This window comes from Thamnophis sirtalis, unplaced genomic scaffold, assembly GCF_051295495.1.
Source record: "Thamnophis sirtalis isolate CommonGarterSnake01/CBP01778 unplaced genomic scaffold, rThaSir2_p1.2 scaffold_3, whole genome shotgun sequence".
Lineage (NCBI taxonomy): Eukaryota > Metazoa > Chordata > Lepidosauria > Squamata > Natricidae > Thamnophis > Thamnophis sirtalis.
In genome coordinates, this window is record NW_028261383.1 from 173,725,564 (window position 1) to 173,746,863 (window position 21,300).

At 45.0% G+C, this 21,300-nt stretch overlaps 1 protein-coding gene across 1 annotated transcript in view; it reads left to right on the forward strand.

Annotated features, from left to right (window-relative positions):
• The window catches only part of CC2D1A (coiled-coil and C2 domain containing 1A), a 70,116-nt gene extending 48,865 nt beyond the window's left edge, over window positions 1–21,251 (forward strand). Inside the window, 9 exon segments of the mRNA XM_087710975.1 lie at window positions 3,916–4,015; window positions 6,419–6,509; window positions 8,499–8,630; window positions 9,967–10,022; window positions 13,448–13,514; window positions 16,830–16,956; window positions 17,082–17,158; window positions 17,344–17,391; window positions 19,700–21,251. Coding sequence (XP_087567101.1) covers window positions 3,916–4,015; window positions 6,419–6,509; window positions 8,499–8,630; window positions 9,967–10,022; window positions 13,448–13,514; window positions 16,830–16,956; window positions 17,082–17,158; window positions 17,344–17,391; window positions 19,700–19,720 — 719 coding nt within the window. The 3' untranslated portion in view covers window positions 19,721–21,251.
• The last annotated feature ends 49 nt before the right edge of the window (window positions 21,252–21,300 follow it).

Consider the following 21,300-nt stretch of genomic DNA (forward strand, 5'->3'; position numbering starts at 1 on the left):
AACTAACCCCTAAACCTAACGCCCCTAAACCTAACCCTAAACCTAACCCTTAACCTAACCCTAACCCTAACCCTAACCCTTAACCTAACCCTAAACCTAACCCTAACCCTTAACCTAACCCTAAAACTAACCCTTAACCTAACCCTAACCCTAACCCTTAACCTAACCCTAAAGCTAACCCTAAACCTAACCCTAAACCTAACCCTTACCTTAAGTTGGATCGGCTTGCTTTCAAAGCGCTATTTAAAGCGCCCTTCTTTTTCCGCGCTGGCTGTTGTCGCCCTGTTGATGACATCAGCGACGCGGTTTAATCGGGCGCGGCTTAGTCGAGCGCGGTTTTGACGGGTCACGGTTCCGGCAGACCTGGGGCTGTTGACCTCATTGTTGAGGTCCAGCCCCGGTTAGAATGAATGCATGTTGTGATTTTAAACTGTCTTTTTTTTTCCTTATTTTTCTTTCTTTCTTTCTTTTTCTTTTGTAAGCCGCCCGGAGTCCTTCGGGATTGGGCGGCATATAAATTTTAATAATAACTAAATTTTAATAATAAATGATGTGTTCTTGAGCAGTTACAATGCCATGCTTTTAACCGGAGGAAGTGCTACGGAGCAAATAGCTGATAGTATTAGGAACTGGCGCTGGTCTTTCTTTGATGAGGTTTCATTATGACATGATTGGATGGGCAGATTCTTCACCTTCTACAACGTCACCTGCCCTTTACCTGTCTCAAGTACCAAGGCCGACTGCAAAATCTGAGAAAGAAGTGAAGTTGCCAGATTAGGAATCCGGCAATCCCTGGGAGCATACAAGCAAAGAGAGAAACAGGCCGTGGGGAGAGAGAGAAACCCATAACCACTAGAGAAGTTTAATAATCTGAAATGCCCACTTGTTGAAGGAATAGAGCAACATGTCACCAGAATGCTGGTAATTCACACCCTAGAGCAGTGTTTCTCAACCTTGGCAACTTGAAGATGTCCGGACTTCAACTCCCAGAATTCCCCAGCCAGCATCCTCTAAGCCAGTGTTTCTCAACCTTGGTCACTTGAAGATGTCTGGACTTCAACTCCCAGAATTCCCCAGCCAGCATCCTCTAAGCCAGTGTTTCTCAACCTTGGTCACTTGAAGATGTCCGGACTTCAACTCCCAGAATTCCCCAGCCAGCTGGCTGGGGAATTCTGGGAGTTGAAGTCCAGACATCTTCAAGTGGCCAAGGTTGAGAAACACTGCCCTAGAGAGATAGTAAGTTTAGTGGACTGTATCCTCGGACATGTTTCTGATCAGCTACTACAGATCCTTCAGCTTGCAGTTGGCGTCAGAACGTATAAGTTCCTTTCTCTGAAGCTGCTGGGTTCACCGACAAATGCGCGCACGACAAAAGCGTGCCGACAAAACCGCGGCGAGAAAACCACGATATTGAAATCGCGCCAACAGCGCGCCGACAAAAGCGCGCCTTCAACAAACAACGCGAAAACAACGTAATAACCCTAACCCTGAACCTAACCCTGAACCTAACCCTAACCCTTACGTTAACCCTAATCGCGCTTTTGTCAGCGCGCTGCTGTCGGCGCGCTGTTGTGGGCGCGATTTCGATGTCGCAGTTTTGTCGGCGCGCTTTTGTCGTGCGCGTATTTGTCAGGTCATGAAGCTGCTGTTACCTGGCGAAACTTTTTGCAGAGATAGTTGTTTGTTGGCTGAGAGTTAAAAAAGATACGATCAGTAGAAATTTGAAGACAAAAGTGGGGTCTGTTGGTTCTGAGCGATTCAGGAAAGGCTGTTGGAACATTATTACTGGCATGGACTTGCGATGATTGTAACACAATCTTCTTTGTTGATAGACAGGGCTAGAAGCCAGAAAGCATAATTTTTTTTTTTTTTTGAGAAACTGGAACAGAGAGAGGGAGATAGTTATCAAGTTTTGCCTGCATTTCTTGGAATTTGCTGAGTGTTACCTTTGGGAATGCATTTTCTGCAAAGGAACAACTAAAAAATATTCCATGACTAAGTCTCCTCTTTGCCTTTCTGTCAGTTCCTGCCCCCAGCTCAGAATATTAGAATTCAGATTTCCTAAAATAGCAATAGCAATAGCAGTAGACTTATATACCGCTTCATAGGGCTTTCAGCCCTCTCTAAGCGGTTTACAGAGAGTCAGCATATTGCCCCCAACAATCTGGGTCCTCATTTTACCCACCTCGGAAGGATGGAAGGCTGAGTCAACCCTGAGCCGGTGAGATTTGAACCGCTGAACTGCTGATCTAGCAGTAGCCTGCAGTGCTGCATTTAACCACTGCGCCACCTCGGCTAAAAGGTTTGAGACTAGTTTATTTGAAGGATCATTTCCTCCCATATTCAATTTAACTCTGTGCATTCATTCATTCATTCATTCATTCATTCATTCATTCATTTATTTATTTATTTATTTATTTATTTATTATTTATAGGATTTATATGCCGCCCAATCCCGAAGGACTCCGGGCGGCTTACAAAAAGAAGAGGAAGAAAGACATTATATAAAAAAAGACAGATTTAAAAGCACAACACATGCATTCGTTCTGATCGGGGCTGGACCTCAACAATGAGGTCAACAGCCCCAGGCCTGCCGGAATAGCCAGGTCTTAACAGCTTTCCTGAAGGCCATGAGAGCGGGTAGGGTCCTGATCTCTGGGGGTAGCTCATTCCAAAGGGTCGGAGCAGCCACAGAGAAGGCTCTCCTCCAGGGAGCCGCCAGCCAACACTGTCTGGCTGACGGCATCCAAAGGAGGCCCAATCTGTGTGATCTCACCGGCCGCTGGGAGGTATGTGGCAGTAGGCGGTCTCGCAGGTACGCTGGCCCTAAGCCATGTAGGGCTTTAAAGGTAATAACCAACACCTTGAATTGCATCCGGAGACCAATTGGTAGCCAGTGCAGCTCGCGGAGGACAGGTGTAACGTGGGTGTACCTCGGTGCACCTAATATCGCTCGCGCGGCCGCATTCTGGACTAGCTGCAGTTTCCGAATGCTTTTCAAGGGTAGCCCCATGTAGCGCGCGTTGCAATAATCCAGCCTTGTGGTGACAAGGGCGTGAGTGACCAAGTGATTTATTTAGAGAACAATGGGTGTTTTTAATGCCTAAGCTAAGTGTCTTCTTCAAAAAGAGACTCAACTGGTGTTTTCATATCAAACAAACACTTCTCTGTTTTCTCAAGTTTTTTAACTTTTCCCTTTTAAATGTGTGCTGATTCTTTTTAGAACCTTATACACGCATTGCTAATTTTACTTTGATTTTATTCGGTGGCTGTTTTAGTTTGCGTTAAATTAACTTATAAAAGTCTGCAGGCAGTGACAAGTTTAGAAGACCCACCCAATTATCTGTATGCCAATTTTATAATTCCCCAGAAGTTTTCATCACGTTACATTAAAAAACGAAGTAAGACTACTACATTTCCTGCCCCTTACTTTTGAATAATGTAATCTGTTGAAGAATTACCAAGTAGAGGTTAGCATCTGCCTCACACACTAACACAACTGTGTTCATTTGAGTCATTGATCAGTGTCGGGGGTGGGGGGTGGGGGGGAGGGAAGGAAGAGAAAACCTGGCTGTGCCGGCAGGCCTGGGGTTGATGAGTTCCCCTCCCCTCTCGACTGGTATGGCTGTGTGATTTTCGTGTATTTTAATTATGTGTATTGTGTCTATGTCCCCTTTCCCCCCTGAGTTGTTCGCCGCCCTGAGTCCCTCCTGGAGAAGGGCGGCATACAAATAAACCAAATACAATACAATACAATACAAAAAACCATTTGAATTGAGCTCTGTAATGATATCAGCCTACCAAATATTGTAATCACGATTCCTCCCCGTAGGCTTGTTATAGACTTTGCTAAGTTTAATATAGACTCGCATCTCAACCCAGTTGATCTTGAGTTTCGCCATTTCGCTTTGGCAGAGTTCCAAGAGAAGTTCAAACTCTACGTTAACCGGAGCCATCGGGGATTCAAGAGAGCCATTCAGTCCAAGGGCATCAAATTTGAAGTTGTCCATAAAGGGTAAGCCAGATGTGTCTCCATGCCGATAGACCCTCTTTGAAAACGGAAGTCTCCTACACTAGTAACTTCTCCAATTAACAGACTTTATTTAAGGGTGGAAGCTTTTGTGATGAAGTCAGCTGCGTGACCCGTCAAAACCGCGTTCCACAAAAGCGTGGTCGACGAAATCGCGTATGTGACGTCATCACAACGCGACGAAAAAGATCAAAAAATTGAAATAAAAATTAAATTACAGCAAGCCGATTCACATAAAGGTAAGCGTTAGGTTAAGGGTTAGGGTTAGAGTTAGGTTAAGGGTTAGGGTTAGAGTTAGGTTAAGGGTTAGGGTTAGGTTTAGAGCGTTAGCGTTAGGTTTAGCGTTAGGTTAAGGGTTAGCGTTAGGTTTTTTGTTAGGTTAAGGGTTAGGTTTAGGGTTAGATTTAGGGTTAGGGTTAGGTTTAGGGTTAGGTTTGGGGGGGTTAGGGTAAGGTTTTCGCTTTATTTTTACATTTTTCGATCTTTTTCGTCGCGCTGTGATGACGTCACATACGCGCTTTCGTCGACCGTGATTTTGTCGTCCGCGGTTTTGTGGTGGAACCGTCAGCTGCAGGTCATAAAGGCTTGTTATGCCTTTTAATAAAATCTGGAAAATTACGCGCTCGGTGTTGTTTGGTTTTCACAGGTGGGAGGTGTTAGTGCCGCTTTATAAGGCCTCGGGTAAGGCCACACTTGGGATGCTGCATCCAGTTTTGATCACCACGATATAAAAAAGCGTGGCCCGACAAATGCGCGCACGACAAAAGCACGCCGACAAAACCGTGGCGAGAAAGCCGCAACGTCATTAGCGCGCTGACAAAACCACGCCCACAAAAGCGCGATTAGGGTTAAGGTAAGGGTTAGAGTCAGGGTTAGGGTTATTACCTTGTTTTCATGTTGTTCGTCGATGGTGCGCTGTTGTCGGCGCGCTAATGATGTCGCGGTTTTGTCGGCACGCATTTGTTGGTGAACCATAAAAAAAAATATGGAGACTCTGGAAAGAGTGCCGAGAAGAGCAACAAGGAAGCTCTGGTGTGGCATGATAGCACATTTTGATAGGTAGATATTTGAGGTGCTGCCACAAAGGAGAGGGGGGTTAACTTATTTTCCAAAGCACCAGAAAACAGAACAAGAAACAATAGATGGAAACTAACAAAGGAGAGAAGCAACCTAGAACTAAGGAGAAATTTCCTGATAATGAGAACAATCAACCAGTGGAACACCTTGCCTTCATAGCAATAGCAATAGCAGTTAGACTTATATACCGCTTCATAGGGCATTCAGCCCTCTCTAAGCGGTTTACAGAGTCAGCATATCACCCCCAACAACAATCCGGGTCCTCATTTTACCCAACTCGGAAGGATGGAAGGCTGACTCAGCCTTCCATCCTTCCGAGGTGGGTGAAATGAGGACCCAGACTGTGGGGGCGATATGCTGACTCTGTAAACCGCTTAGAGACGGCTGAAAGCCCTATGAAGCGGTATATAAGTCTAACTGCTATTGCTATTGCTATTATTGCCCTGCTTACAGAAACTGCCTCTCCAGTTAACCCTTATTACATTGGAACCGCTAAGGCGAAGCGCCCATCGACCTGAGTGACCTTGAGTTGGCCACACCCACCCAGTCACATGACCACCGAGCCCCACCTCCCCTGCTGGTCATTAGGGCAGAGAACCAGATGTTAAATTATTTGAATCCCACCACTGTCTTGGTCTCACATTTTTTAGCTTGGTGCCTTAACTGTCAGGCCTGCATTTATATTCCTTTTAGAATTTTGGCCTGCCACACTTACTCTTAATTCATTATGCTGTTTCTTTAAGTATAGTCAATGGGAGGGGGGAATAGACAGGAGTAGGATTGTGGAATGTATTGTTTTCATTCTTTGCTAGAAGTCAAGGTCATCCTTTGTCTCCGCACTTTCACACCTGACCGGAAGAAGCTGGGCATGGATGCCAGCATGGAAGGAGAAGATTGGACCATGTGATGGATTTGTGGGTGTGGGGACAAGATCATGAACTTTTAACTGGGTGGGATTCTGATGTCATTTCCAGTATTGGGATTAACACAGATGTGCCTAAGATGTCTGCCTTATTAAATTGGAACAAAAAGGATTGTTTTGCCTTGGACTCTGATTTAATTCTGCATGATTGGAACGCTGACATTAACCACTACACCAAACTGGCTTGACTCCAGGGGCTAAAACTTCTAAAAGATACAAAATCTGGAATGAGGCTTTGAGTGACTGTTATGAATCATTTTTTTTTAAATAAAAACATCCTTAAAGCAACTCACAGCCAATAAGGCAGGGTTATTTTGAAGAGGCTCCGTGGTATTTTTCTTTCTGAAATGGAATGGACGCTGGGATTAATTATTGCTATTTCTCTACAGGGGGCTGTTCAAAAATGACCGTGTGGTGGGAACAGCTCAACTGAAGTTGGAAGCCCTGGAGGCCAAGTGTGAGCTTCGAGAGATTTTGGAAGTAGGTCTTCTCTTTTTGGGAGTCAGTATCCATGAAAATCTGGGCCGGACTAGATAGCAATAGCAATAGCAGTTAGACTTATGTACCGCTTCATAGGGCTTTCAGCCCTCTCTAAGCGGTTTACAGAGTCAGCATATTGCCCCCCACAATCTGGGTCCTCATTTCACCCACCTCGGAAGGATGGAGGGCTGAGTCAACCTTGAGCCGGTGAGATTAGAACCGCTGAACTGCTGAACTGCAGTCAGCTGAAGTAGCCTGCAGTGCTGCATTTAACCACTGCGCCACCTCGGCTCTCTAGAATAGAGAGAATAGATTGGGCAAGCTGCTTTTGCTTGGCCTCTCAGATTCTATGCAAGACTTGTTGAAAAGATGAGGTTTTTTAAAAAAAATACAATACATAATTAAACTTTGGGATTTGTTATCATAAAATGAGGCGCTTCCTTCCATCTTAGCTAGCTTCGAAAAAGGGTTGGATTAATTCACAGAAGTCATAGGGATCAGTGGCTGTTAGCCTTGCTGGTAACCACGATTCAAGGTGCTGGTTATCACCTTTAAAGCCCTACATGGCCTAGGACCCGGATATCTGCGAGACCGTCTTCTGCCGCACACCTTCCTAAGACCAATAAGATCGCACAGGATGGGCCTTCTCCGGGTGCCTTCAGCGGGACAATGCCGGCTGGCGACGCCTCGGAGGAGGGGCCTTCTCTGTTGCCGCTCCAGCCCTATGGAATGAGCTACCCCCAGAGATCCGGGCCCTACCCACTCTCATGGCCTTCCGCAAAGCTATCAAAACCTGGCTTTTCCGGCAGGCCTGGGACTGTTGACCTCTTGATTGAGGTCCAGCCCCCCTTTGATTGGGTGCATGTTGTGCTTCTTCTTAACTTTGTTGTGTCTTGCTGTTTTAATTCTTTTTTAATATTTTTCATTTCTGTAAGTCCTTCGGGATTGGGTGGCCTAGAAACTCAATAAATGAAATGAAATGAAATGAAACCTGACTGGCTGTGAAGCCATTTTCAGAGAAACTGGTAGGAGTCCTTGTGCAGATGGTTGATTGATTGATTGATTACATTTATATGCCGCCCTTTTCCCCGAAGGGGACTCAGGGCAGCTCACAATTCAATCAGGGAAGGGGGTACAGACAGGGGGATAAAAAAAGACAAGACATAACAATACAAAATTTAAAAAACACACAACAACCATACCATTCGAGGGGGGGGCAAAAACTCTTTAGCCCCAGGCCTGTCGGAACAACCAGGTTTTAAGGGCTTTGCAGAAGGCCTGGAGGGTGGTGAGGGTTCGAATCTCCACGGGGAGCTCATTCCAGAGGGTCAGAGCAGCCACTGAGAAGGCTCTCCTCCGAGTAGTCGCCAGTCGACACTGGCCGGCGGATGGAATTCGGAGGAGGCCTAATCTGTGGGATCTAATCGGTCTATTGGAGGTAATTGGCAGCAGGCGGTCTCTCAAGTTGGCCGCTATGGGAACAGACAGCTGGACTAGATGGGTTTGAGGTCTGATCCAACAGGATAATGTTTAAATTTCGATTACACTTTTTTAACTTTTGACATAAGCATCGTTCTTCAGCCTCCTGTGCTAAAGATCAAGGCCTTTTTACTGTCAATTGTTTATCGTCTACTTTCTGTTAATCAAAACTTTAAAAAACTGAATTGATTAAATTTTGTTATTTGCATTCTATCTTTGTGTATCTTAGGTTAGGACCTGTTTGTCTGTTAATTAAATGCCGTAATTTATCTCTGGCTCGGAGTGTGCTTTGGTGTGGAACGAGGGGACGGGGGGGTCAGAACATCTTTCTTAACTGGGCTTGGAAGAATAATGCTGAATGGTTTTAAGATGCAAGTTTAAATAATGTAGACTCACTCAGGCTCCGATTCCACGTGGAAGGGATGAAATATCTCTCGGAGCCTCACCGCTTCATTTGAAGAAGACAATCGTATGTCTCAATCCCCAATCTTTCCCTCTTCCCCTTTCTAGCTTTTGGATGGCCGACGACCCACAGGAGGAAGGTTAGAAGTGATTGTCCGTCTCAGAGAACCACTGACATCTCAGCAGCTGGAAACCACAACGGAGAAGTGGCTGGTCATTGATCCCCTCACTGGGCCGCCAGTAAGAGCTGAACCATTCCGCGCATTCTGGCTTTTTTCAGTGACAGCAAAGCTTCCATGTATGGCTTTGCATAGAATTCTAGCCCGGTTTGACCTTTATTTTTTGTAGCTGGGGTTCCTGTACTGTGAAAAGTCTGATTATAACGTCCCCTTCAGTCAGTACAATTCCATTTTAGAGCCGAGGTGGCGCAGTGGTTAAATGCAGCACTGCAGGCTACTTCAGCTGACTGCAGTTCTGCAGTTCGACTGTTCAAATCTCACCGGCTCAAAGGTTGACTCAGCCTTCCATCCTTCCGAGGTGGGTAAAATGAGGACCTGGATTGTTGTTGGGGGCGATATGCTGACTCTGTAAACCGCTTAGAGAGGGCTGAAAGCCCTATGAAGCGGTATATAAGTCTAATTGCTATTGCTATTGCTATAGATTGCATCCAATCCTGTGCATTCTGCAGAGATAAGGAAAAGAATTGCACCAAGATATCCTAAACTCTGTAGTGTGCACAGATCTGGCAAATGTGTAAGGGTGGGCTTGCATAAATTATTTTGCAACAGTTGAATTACTTTGCATATTATATTTCAATTTTGCAAGAATTGGACGTGTCAGCAGATATCCAAGAGGGCGTTGAAGCTCTGCCTTCTGCCTCTTGTGCTTGTCCCTTGAGATTTCGCCAGACCTTTATTTCACACTATTTCAGCTCCATCCTCACAACCCATCAGAACCATAAACTCACTCCTTCATCTTTCAAATGAATACTGAAATAATAGGAACCTGGATTCCATGCCCAGAACCCCATATTCTATCTTTATCTACACTGCTGTAGAATTTTTTGTATGTATGTAACTTTATATCTCCCAACGACCAATAAGATCTCACAGGTTGGGCCTCCTCTGGGTGCCGTCGACCGGACAATGCTGGCTGGCGACCCCTCGGGGGAGGGCCTTCTCTGTAGCCGCACCGGCCCTGTGGAACGATCTACCCGTAGAGATCCGGACCCCTCCCACTCTCCCGGCCTTTCGAAAAGCCACCAAAACCTGGCTGTTCCGGCAGGCCTGGGGCTGTTGATCAATGTCCAGCTCCACTTAGACAGAATGGATGGTGTGTAATTTTAACAACTGTATTTTTATTCTTAATTTTTAAATGTTTTTTTTTCCTTATCTTGCTCTGTAAGCCGCCCTGAGTCCCAAGGGATTGGGCGGCATACAAATTTTATTAAATTGAAAAAATTGAAATTGAAACCTTCAGTTTACGCTGATGGTTCATGTTATCCTGAAACGCCTGGATGAAAATGACCCATTTTTTTTTGCAGAAGGAATTAATGGACTCTCTTTTCTTCCTGTAGGCTGCCTTTTCAAAACCTAAGCCAGCAGTAGCTCCTGTGAAAGATGCAGGAAGTAGGTAGGTATGTTCTCTGACTATGCTGAAGTCTTCGGGATTTGAATTCTACACACAGTGACCTGCGGGGATCTCTTCTGTCCTTTCAACCTTGTTAAAATGTTTTTATTTTCCATTTTTCATTTTCATACAATCACATATATATACTGTGCATAACCGGGGCCATGCAACATTAAACAATAATCACAGCAGTTCCTCTTGTCAGCAATACCCCCAGAAATATAAATAAAATGAAACTCAAACTCAAATAGAAACCCAATATACCTCTTCCGCTCTCCATACACCTCTTTCTTCCACCCCCCTCCAACTTACTATCTTCCCTCCATCATTCCCCTCTACCCTACTTCCCCTCCCCCTCTACCACTCCTCTCTCCCGGTCCACTCCCTCCCTTCCTTCTCACCCTCCCTCCAATCCTCTCTCCCGCCCTCTCTCCCCCTCTTCCTTCTATCCCACTCCTCCTCCCCTTGGTGTATTTCTACTATATGTCAATGTATTCAGCTTGTCCTATTTTTACGGAGAAATTAAAGAGAAACGGTATACATGTGAAATCGCATTACGTTGAAATCTAACACATAGTATATGTCCCCCCCTCCCCTCCCCTCCTCCCAAACACCCCCCCCCCCGGGCTTCCCAGAGCCCGTACACGGTATAGATTTTTAACAAACACAGTCTAAAATATCTTGAGACAAAAAAAAATAAAACTTTCAACTTTATGGACATCGTTCAGCCTGTGAAAGTGAATGCAAGGCTTGAATGTTCAAATGAAAGGACTAAATAAGTCCCAGGTGGCCACTTCAGAAGGAGCTTCTGAGTATCATTCATGTTAACAGAATGGAAAGTAGGATAATTTCTCTTGGGCATGCAATCCACCAAGAGGTGGTCCTCTGAAAAAGGTTATTACCATAAAGTTTGTGCCGAATATGTTTTTGCCATAGAAAGGAAAGGACGCTTAAATGAATAAGAAACCTACCAGAGCACAGCTTTTCAAAGAAAGTGAAACATCCCTTTCACAGTAGTTTTGCAGGGAAAACTTTCTTGGTGGATTGTTATCAAAGCCAGATTTTGTTTTCCTCACTCTGTAGCATGTTGGCTGCTTGTGCTGTTGTCCAAAAAGGTCTCCTCAGTAAAGAAACGGTTCCACCACAAAACCGCGCTCGACTAAACCGCATCCGACTAAACTGCGTAGCTGACGTCATCAACAGGGCGACAACAGCGCAGAGAGAGAAGCACGCTGTAAACCCTAAACCTAAAATTAACCCCTAAACCTAAAATTAACCCCCCTAAACCTGACCCTAAACCTAACCCTTAACCTAACCCTAAACCTAATCCTAACCCTTAACCTAACCCTTACCTTAAGTTGAATCGGCTTGCTTTCAAAGCGCTATTTAAAGCGCCCTTCTTTCTACGTGCTGGCTGTTGTCGCCCTGTTGATGACGTCAGTGATGCGGTTTAATCGGGCGCGGTTTAGTCGAGCGCGGTTTGGATGCGTCACGTAAAGAAACAACCCCAGTGAGACAAAGGCTCTCTTCAACTATAACTTAAAACATACTATGTCATGCCTGCCCGTTGAGTAGTAATTGCACAAAGGATGAAATGGAAATTGCCTGATTCAGGTTGGATACTGCTCTCAATTGTCTCACGGTGCCATCTTAGGCGGCTTTGTAATTGCATTTCTGAGCCATTGGCATCCTTCACCATGTAATGTCTGATCTATAACTACATACATATGCATACACACATAACAAACATAATCATGTGTATACCTTCCTGTTCTGACCCCCTCCTCCGTCCAGTAACGAAAGCCGAGACAAGCTTAACTAGAATGTACTTTAATAGCAAGACCAAAATCTCGGTGGCTGAAAGCCAAGCAAACAAATACATAAGGACTTTGGCAGCAACTCAGACAAACCTTGGCAGCAATCCAGCCTGCCAAGTTAGTTACAACAGTTCTCTTTAGTCAATGCATTGACTTCTGCAAGAGAGGCTTGTGCACAAGCAGTCTTTTTTATAGTCTGGAGAGGAGCCTAATGACCATCAGCTGAGTGCACTTACCTCCTGTACTTGCGCAACTGTTCCTGACGCCTATTAGCTCTTCGGTGCCGGGCATCCAGGAACAACTCACTGCTGGCTTCTGGCTCACTCTCCCTTGTCTCCTCCCCACTGGTCCAAGGCTCAGGTGCCACCTGGTGGCCAACCAGTCTCCCTGCGCCCTGCTCGGAGTCGGAACCCTGTCCAGGGTCCTCTACCTCCTCCTGAGCCGACTCATAGGGCCACTCGCTGTCGGAGTCTGGTGGCAGCTCCAACGGCTCCTGCTGGGCCACAACGCCTTCTTCTATGTAAATAATAATAGACGAGAATAAACAATCCCAGATTGTTTATTTGTGACCAGAATCTCAGTCTGAGCAAAGCAGACATTAAGCAATTGTTTTGCTCAACAACAGGGCTCCCAATTGCAGTCTCGTGGGTCATTAAGTGGGTGCAGTGTCTGGCAAGGAGTTCCTCAGGAGGAGGTAGGGGAGACCCTGGGAGAGTCCGCTCCAGAACTTAAAAATCCTTCCTGTTGAAATCCAAACAGGATACTCAGCCCTTAAGCAAAGAAATATAAGTTTGCACTGGATCTTCCTCACCTGTCTGAGACATCCCACCCTCCGTATCTTATTATGCTGCCTCTTTGCTCAGCTTTCACCTCCCTCTCATCTCGGGGGGGGGGGGGCAAGGTGAAAGAGCAGCCAGTAGAGGGAGTTCAGCTCCCCTTCCATGTGCAGAGGAGAACTCCTTCGGCAAGGTTCGGGAAAGGAGCTCGAATATTCAGGATTTGAGCTCCGTTTCTGCACCCCACACAAAGGAGTATTTTGCTCCTCTTTGAACGAGAGAGAAATGTTAAGCAGGCATTTTTAAGCAGGAGAGACGTTGCCGAATAACTAAATCAGAGTCCGCCTGGGATATTTTGATGCCTGCAGTAGAAAATCCAAAGAGAATTTATATATATATTTTTCCCCAATGGAAGAGATGGGAGACTGCTCAAGAGCCGAGGTGGCGCAGTGGTTAAATGCAGCACTGCCGGCTACTTCAGCTGACTGGAGTTCTGCAGTTTGGCTGTTCAAATCCCACCAGGCTCAAGGTTGACTCAGCCTTCCATCCTTCCGAGGTGGGTGAAATGAGGACCCGGATTGTTGTTGGGGGCGATATGCTGACTCTGTAAACCACTTAGAGAGGGTTGAAAGCCCTATGAAGTGGTATATAAGTATAACTATTGCTAACTATTGCTATTGCTCACACAATTTGCTTTCTGTGAAGCCGGCATAATTTCCCTCTGAAAGCAGGCTTCCCCCCAAAAGTAGCGATAATGGCCTTTGGTTTCCATTGTACTGTGTTTCTGTGATTTTGGCCAATTTTGAGGTTACGCTGTGTTTGTTTTTCCCTCCAGCAAGCCGGCCTATTCTCTGCAAAGCTTCAGCATATTAACTTCTGACAAGGAGAGGCTGGAGAAGAAGGTCAGTGATGTGGATCTCTGTGTATGTGTGTCCATGCGCAAAGACACATGCGGGGGTGGTGGTGGTGAGGCAGTCACATTGCACAACTTCCGTACACACTCTGCTTTGCTTTGCTTTAATGTACACTAAAAGGCAGGCCCTCAATTCTCTGTGCTTCAGATTAAATCATTTCTAGGAAGTGAGGGAGAAAGAAAGGAGGATACATGTGTACCTGCATCAGGAGTGGGTTCCTGCCAGTTCCGACCTCTTCTATAGAAGAGGTTCCACAAATCTACAGTGCCGTTTAGAACCGGTTCCAGCTCCCTCCCCCGGCCCATCCTCACATCATCAAGATGAAGAGCGAGAGGAGGAATTCTGGGAGTTGAAGTCCACAGGTCTTAAAGCTGTCAAGTTTAAACACCCTTGGGTTTTTTTCCCTAAAGGGTTAGGGGTGCAAGGGTCTTGTAACTTGACAGCTTTAAGACTTGTGTGCTTCAAATGCCAGAGTTTCTGAGCCAACATGACTGGAGGAGGAATTCTGGGAGTTGAAGTCCACAAGTCTTAAAGCTGTTAAGTTTGAACACCCCTGGCTTTTTTCTTCTAAAGGGTTAGGGGTGCAAGGGTCTTGTAACTTGACAGCTTTAAGACTTGCAAACTTCAATGCCAGAGTTCCTGAGCCAACATGACTGGAGGAGGAATTCTGGGAGGAGAGCCTTCTCTGTGGCTGCTCCGACCCTCTGGAACGAACTCCCCGTGGAGATTCGAACCCTCACCACCCTCCAGGCCTTCCGCAAAGCCCTCAAAACCTGGTTGTTCCGACAGGCCTGGGGCTAAAGAGCTGTTGCCCCGTCTCGAATGGTATGACTGTTGTGAGTTTTAAATTATATATTGTTATGTTGTTGTTTTTTAAATCTTTTGTCCGTATCCCCCTTCCCCGGTTCGAGTTGTGAGCCGCCCTGAGTCCCCTTTGGGGGAAAAGGGCAGCATATAAATTTAATAAACTGAACTGAACTGAACTGAGTTGAAGTCCACAAGTCTTAAAGCTGCTAAGTTTGAACAACCCTGGTTTTTTTTTTCCTAAAGGGTTAAGGGTGGAAGGGTCTTGTAACTTGACAGCTTTAAGACTTGCACACTTCAAATGCCAGAGTTTCTGAGCCAACATTTTGGTTGCTAAGCAAGAGCTTTGTTAAGTTAGTTTCACCACATTTTACAAGTTGGCCACTCCCACCCAGTCACATGGCTGGCAAACCACTCCTACCCAGTCACATGGCCGGCAAGCCACTCCCACAAAACAAGCCACACCTACAGAAGAGGTTCTAAAAAATTTTGAAACCCACCACTGACCTGCCTACATACATAATTACACACAACAAGGGAGTTTTTTTTTCCAATTGACTTTATCTTTTTATAAACATTTTATCTCTTCAAAAGCATGGGTATTCTAATATTTGTTCCACAAAATTCAGTAAATAACAGCTGAATCGCCCCTAATTTTACCAAACATTTCCCTGTTTTTCTCTTGTTCTTCTCACATGTGTTTGATCGCATAAGCAGTTTTAAGTTTCCAATATTGAGTCAATATTCACCTCGTACAATATTAAACTAAATGTTGACAGGGCGAGAGGCAGATAGGTGATAAGAAGAAGTTTGAAACGTACAACAAATGGTCTGTAAGTCAGGAAAATTCTTTGGTTTCGGTTCTTGGCATCCTTTTCCGTCCTTCCAGAAAAATAAAGGTCATGAGAATTTTCCATAGTAGAATTGCAACCCAAATATTGATGGCACTGCGCCTCTCCGAACACTCTGTACATAACCAGAACCCTGGTTCTTGTATAGCATGGCGCTGAGGATAGCATTGGTCACAGCTGGAGAGAGAGGGAGAGAGAGAGATGGATATTTATGTTCTGCCCATTTTTGCTGTGGGTTATTTCTGTTTTCTGATCCTGCGGCTTCAACATAATCTTATGTTTTGTTTTATTTTCAAAGTAAGAAAAATAAAACTATCTTTTAGATTTCCTTTATGAAACATGTCTATCCTTCCTAAGGTCTTATTTTGTGCCAAACTAAAAGAGAAAGGAGGAGATGTAAGTGCTATGTTCAAGGCAGTGGTGGGTTTAAAAAAAAATTTGGAACCTACTCTGTGGGTGTGGCCTCTTTTGTGGGAGTGGCTTGCCAGCCATGTGACCTGGTGGGAGTGGCTTGCCGGACATGTGTTCTCTCTCTCTCTCTCTCTCTCTCTCTCTCTCTCTCTCTCTCTCTCTCTCTCTCTCTCTCTCTCTCTCTCCTTCCTTTTGTCTCTATCCCTTTTTCCTTTTTTTCATCTCTTTTTCTTTATTTCTTTATTTCTTTATTTCTCTTTCTCTCTCTGTGTGAGTCTGTGTGTGTGTCAGTGGTGGGTTTCAAAAAAAATTTGGAACCTACTCTGTGGGTGTGGCCTCTTTTGTGGGAGTGGCTTGCCAGCCTTGTGACCTGGTGGGAGTGGCTTGCCGGCTGTGTGTTCTCTCTCTCTCTCTCTCTCCTTCCTTTTGTCTCTCTATCCCTTTTTCCTTTTTTTCTTTCATCTCTCTTTTTCTTTTTTCTTTTTTTCTTTCTTTCTTTCTTTCTCTTTCTCTCTCTGTGTGAGTCTCTGTGTGTGTGTGTGTGTGTGTGTGTGTGTGTGTGTGTGTGTGTGTGTGTCAGTGGTGGGTTTCAAAAAAAATTTGAACCTACTCTGTGGGTGTGGCCTCTTTTGTGGGAGTGGCTTGCCAGCCATGTGACCTGGTGGGAGTGGCTTGCTGGCCATGTGTTCTCTCTCTCTCTCTCTCTCTTTCTCTCTCTCTCTTTCCTTCCTTTTGTCTCTCTATCCCTTTTTCCTTTTTTTCTTTCATCTCTCTCACTTTTTCTTTTTTTATTTTTTTATTTCTTTCTTTCTTTCTTTCTCTTTCTCTCTCTGTGTGAGTCTGTGTGAGTCTGTGTGTGTGTGTGTGTGTCAGTGGTGGGTTTCAAAAAATTTTGGAACCTCTTCTTGTAGGTGCGGCCTGCTTTCTGGTGGAACCTCTTCTAACCGGTTCGGTAGATTTGACGAACCGGTTCTACCAAACTGGTGCGAACTGGTAGGAACCCCACCTCTGGTTCAAGGCCTCTATTGCTCAGTGCCTGTAAGTCTCCCCCTTAGCATCTGTTCAGGAGAGTTCAGAAGGTTGGAAACGCTCTTGAGGTTGGATGTTTCTGGGGGCTGATTATTCATCCTGACAATTAGCTTGCTAGAATTCGGTCCTAGAATGTCTCTTATTGTGTATTCTGCACTCTCCCAATGATTTGGTCAGGGATTTACAAACGCCTCACTCTTGCTAACAGATAGCGACGTACAATCAAGCTGGTCAGCCTCCACCCAGGGACCTGGTAGAGCAGCATCAAAGCATCATTCAGAAGATCAACTGGCAAAAGTCCCAGCTACAGCACGGAGGAGCTGCCATCATGAAAGGTATTTTGATATGGACGGCTGAGCTATGGAGCTGTCTTTCTCCTCCGAACTGACCTTGGTACACCAGTGAGTCCCGAGGCACCCCAAGGGACGGTTCCTGACCATGTTTTACCTTCACTCTACAGAATATCTGGCTCGATTGGAGCAATACCTCCAATGGTACACAGAGGCAGCACGGCGCCTTGGAAATGATGGGAAACGGGTACGGAGTGACTTTGTGGAATGGCGGTAGGGCGAGGGAAGAAGAAGAATCCTTTTTCAAGCCCCTGGGCTTGGTTTTCAATGGATGACCACTTGTTTAAAAAGAGAATTGGGATATGTGTCGATACTAGGGGCAGTTTGAACACAGGCCTCAACTAAAATGCTGTCTCCTCTACTCTTTGGCAGGAGGCAGCTAAGGATGCCCTTTACAAGCGCAATCTGGTGGAGAGGGAGGTGAGTAGATTCTTCTTTTCCCCGCCCAATTGGTCAGCGAAACAAGTCCGGAAACTTTTCCATTTTGTATCATGGGTTCCCCTTTAGAGGGGGGGGGTCCCTTCTTTCTTTTTGGACAGGAAGAAACGGTTTTCCTGAAGGATTTTAAGTTTGCACAATTTAACTGAGTACTCGTGCTACTGAAAGTGTTCTACAAATCAGGGGTTTCTTATCTTGGCATCTTTTAATACTTGTGGACTTTATATAGCAATAGCAATAGCAGTTAGACTTATATACCGCTTCATAGGGCTGCCAGGGAGACAGTCTTCACTGTGGTTCTTAAAATTTCAGTGTCCACCCTGGATTTTTTTATTTTTATGCCAACTTTTGATCAGCCTTGGGAAAATTAGTATGTTAGTGGTATATATATATATATATACCACTAACATACTAATTTGCCCAAGGCTGATCAAAAGTTGGCATAAAAATAATATAGATAGATAGATAGATAGATAGATAGATAGATAGATAGATAGATAGATAGATAGATAGATAGATGATAGATAGATGATAGATAGATAGATAGATAGATAGATAGATAGATAGATAGATAGATAGATAGATGATAGATAGATGATAGATAGATGATAGATAGATAGATAGATAGATAGATAGATAGATAGATAGATAGATAGATAGATGATAGATAGATGATAGATAGATAGATAGATAGATAGATAGATAGATAGATAGATAGAGATAGATATAGATATAGATATAGATATATAGAGATAGATATAGAGATAGATATAGATATAGATACAGATAGATAGAGATATAGATATACCACTAACATACTAATTTTCCCAAGGCTGATCAAAAGTTGGCATAAAAATAAATAAATATATATATATATATATATCAGGGGTGGGTTTCAACTGGTCCGCGGCGGTCTGCGCGGACCAGTTGGTCGGTGAACTCGGAAGTAAGTAACTTCCGTGAACAGCGAAGGGCCCGCCTGCCCGCCCGCCCGCACTCCTTACCGGTCTTTGAAGGCTTCTGCGCTGCCATGCAGGCGCATGGCACATACAGCGCCTGCGCGATTCTCTGCGAGCAGCTGGAGCATCACGCAGGCGCTAAGACGCCTGCGTGAACTGCGTGTGTGCACGAGGACGCCGCCGGCCCCATTCCAAGCGTACCGGTTGAAATAGATGTCCCATTCACATGGTCTTTCTCCCTTGACCAGTGTATTTAATGGTTTTAGGTGTGCAATGTAGCTATCCATTGCAGTGATGGAGGTTCCAGAACATCCCAAATTAACTTGAGTTGTCCCAGTTTGGAATTTGGCACTTTCAGTGTGTTTAAAGAGGTTATTCCAGAAGCCTTAGAGCCTGCATTCATTTCCTAGATTTCCTTATAGCTACATCCATCACTCTGCTCTCTTTTGCATCAGGCACTTGGCACACTCTTTGATTTTCTCGTCCCGTACCGGTTGGAACGGGACGAGCAACCCACCAATGATATATATATATATAAAAAAACACAAATATAACAAAGGCAACATTAAAAATATTGGGTTTCTGTCGTGATGGACTCTTGTGACGAGCCGATGGACTCTTGTGACGAGCCGATTGACAGATGATGGAAGCAGTTAGCTTCCTCCCATAATTGGGGCTTACCAGGGGTTGTAAAAATCTAATAGATACCTTTCACCCTGGCTTCGCTGATAACGGATAAGAGCCTGTGGCCTAATGGCTAAGAAGTCTGCCTAGTATGTAATATAGCCCAGGTTCAAATCCCAGTAAGGGTATGGCTAGCTGATGAGAGCTAAATAGCTTGAAATAGATCTATACTAGTCTCCCTTTATTTATTTATCAGCACAAATAAAAAAATAAAACACACACACACACACACATATATATATATGTGTGTGTGTGTGTTTTTTATTTGTGCTGATAAATACAGTAAATAAATAAAGGGAGACTAGTATAGATCTATTTCAAGCTATTTAGCTCTCATCAGCGAGCCATACCCTTACTGGGATTTGAACCTGGGCTATATTGCATACTAGGCATACTAGGCAGAGATCTTAGCCATTAGGCCACAGGCTCTTATCCGTATATATGCTTTCCGCCTCCTATGTTCTCCACCACAACTCTGTGAAGTAGGTTTACCCCTTGCATGATAAGGCGGCATTAGAACTAACAAACTTCTGGTTTTGAGCTAGTGCTTTAACCGCTAGACCAAATTGGTTCTTATGAATGCCATTGATGGTTTACCTATACTTTTCTTGGAAACATTGATGTGCCTATATGTTTTTATCTTTCAGCTGCAGAAGTTCCGGAAATGAAGCTAAAGCACTTATCTATCCAAGCAACAACGCTTTCAAGCACGGTCTTTTCACTGTTACAGGTGAAGGGGTAGAGGAAAGACCAAAATGCGTAGGCTGTATGCTGATGGATCAGTAATGCCACAAGCCGATTCTTGATTAATTGACTTTGCAGAAAATTCTCCCTAGGCTTCACCATAAGTACATTATATAACCCCAATGACCTGAAGAGAGACAATCCATGTGACAGGTGCCTTATTAGCTACATCCGCCACTCCTTCCTTCCTTTTGCACTAAGCATTTTGCACATGCTCTGTTGTTGTTGTTTTTTAACCTGATCTAATTTAATCCCTTCTCAGCTGTCAGGGAGACCCCTTGTGTGCCCGTGCCTGTGGGATTCCAATTTTTAAATCTACCTTGTATACCGGTTGAAATACAAGTCCCATTCACATGGTCTTTCTCCCCTGACCAGGGTATTTAATGGTTTTAGGTGTGTAATGTAGAGCAGTGTTTCTCAACCTTGGCCACTTGAAGATGTCTGGACTTCAGCTCCCAGAATTCCCCAGCCAGCATTCCCCAGCCAGAATTCTGGGAGTTGAAGTCCAGAAATCTTCAAGTTGCCAAGGTTGGGAAACACTGATGTAGAGATCCATTGCAGTGATGGAGATTCCAGAACATCCCAAATTAACTTGAGTTGTCCCAGTTTGGAATTTGGCACTTTCAGTGTGTTTAACGAGGTTATTCCAGAAGCCATAGAGCAGTGTTTCTCAACCTTGGCAACTTGAAGATGTCCGGACTTCAACTCCCAGAATTCCCCAGCCAGCGAATGCTGGCTGGGGAATTCTGGGAGTTGAAGTCCGGACATCTTCAAGTTGCCAAGGTTGAGAAACACTGCCATAGAGCCTGCATTCATTTCCTAGATTTCCTTATAGCTACATCCATCACTCTGCTCTCTTTTGCATCAGGCACACTCTTTGATTTCCTGGCCCTTGGTGGTGTATTCTGACAACTGAAAATTCACTTTTGACTCACGTCATTACTTTTCAGGGGTTTTCAGTGGTCAAATAGATCTCGTTGGGATTCCTTGTGTGTGCAGTCTTGTATGCCAGTTGAGGGTCCTGCATATGTTGGTATCCTTCCCTTCTGAGAGCTAAGTAGTCTGCTCTTTAAAACAATCTCTAACACGGAGAAGTATGTAGCCACAAGACTCAATAGTTTTTGATGGGTCCGGACCAGTGGTGGGTTGCTAATCCCGTTCCAACCGGTTCGGTTGGAACGGGGCCGGCGGCGTCCTCGTGCACGCGCGCAGTTCACGCATGCGTCTTAGTGCCTGCGCGATGCCCCAGCTGCTCGCGGAGAATCGCGCAGGCACTGTATGTGCCATCCAGCTGCTCGCGGAGAATCGCGCAGGTGCTGTATGTGCCATGCGCCTGCGTGGAAGCGCAGAAGCCTTCAAAGACCGGTAAGGAGGGCGGGTGGGCCCTTCGCCGTTCCCGGAAGTTACTTACTTCCGAGTTCGCCGACCAACCGGTCCGCGCGGACCGCCGCGGACCAGTTGATACCCACTCCTGATATATATATATCTACTGCCAAAGAGTAGA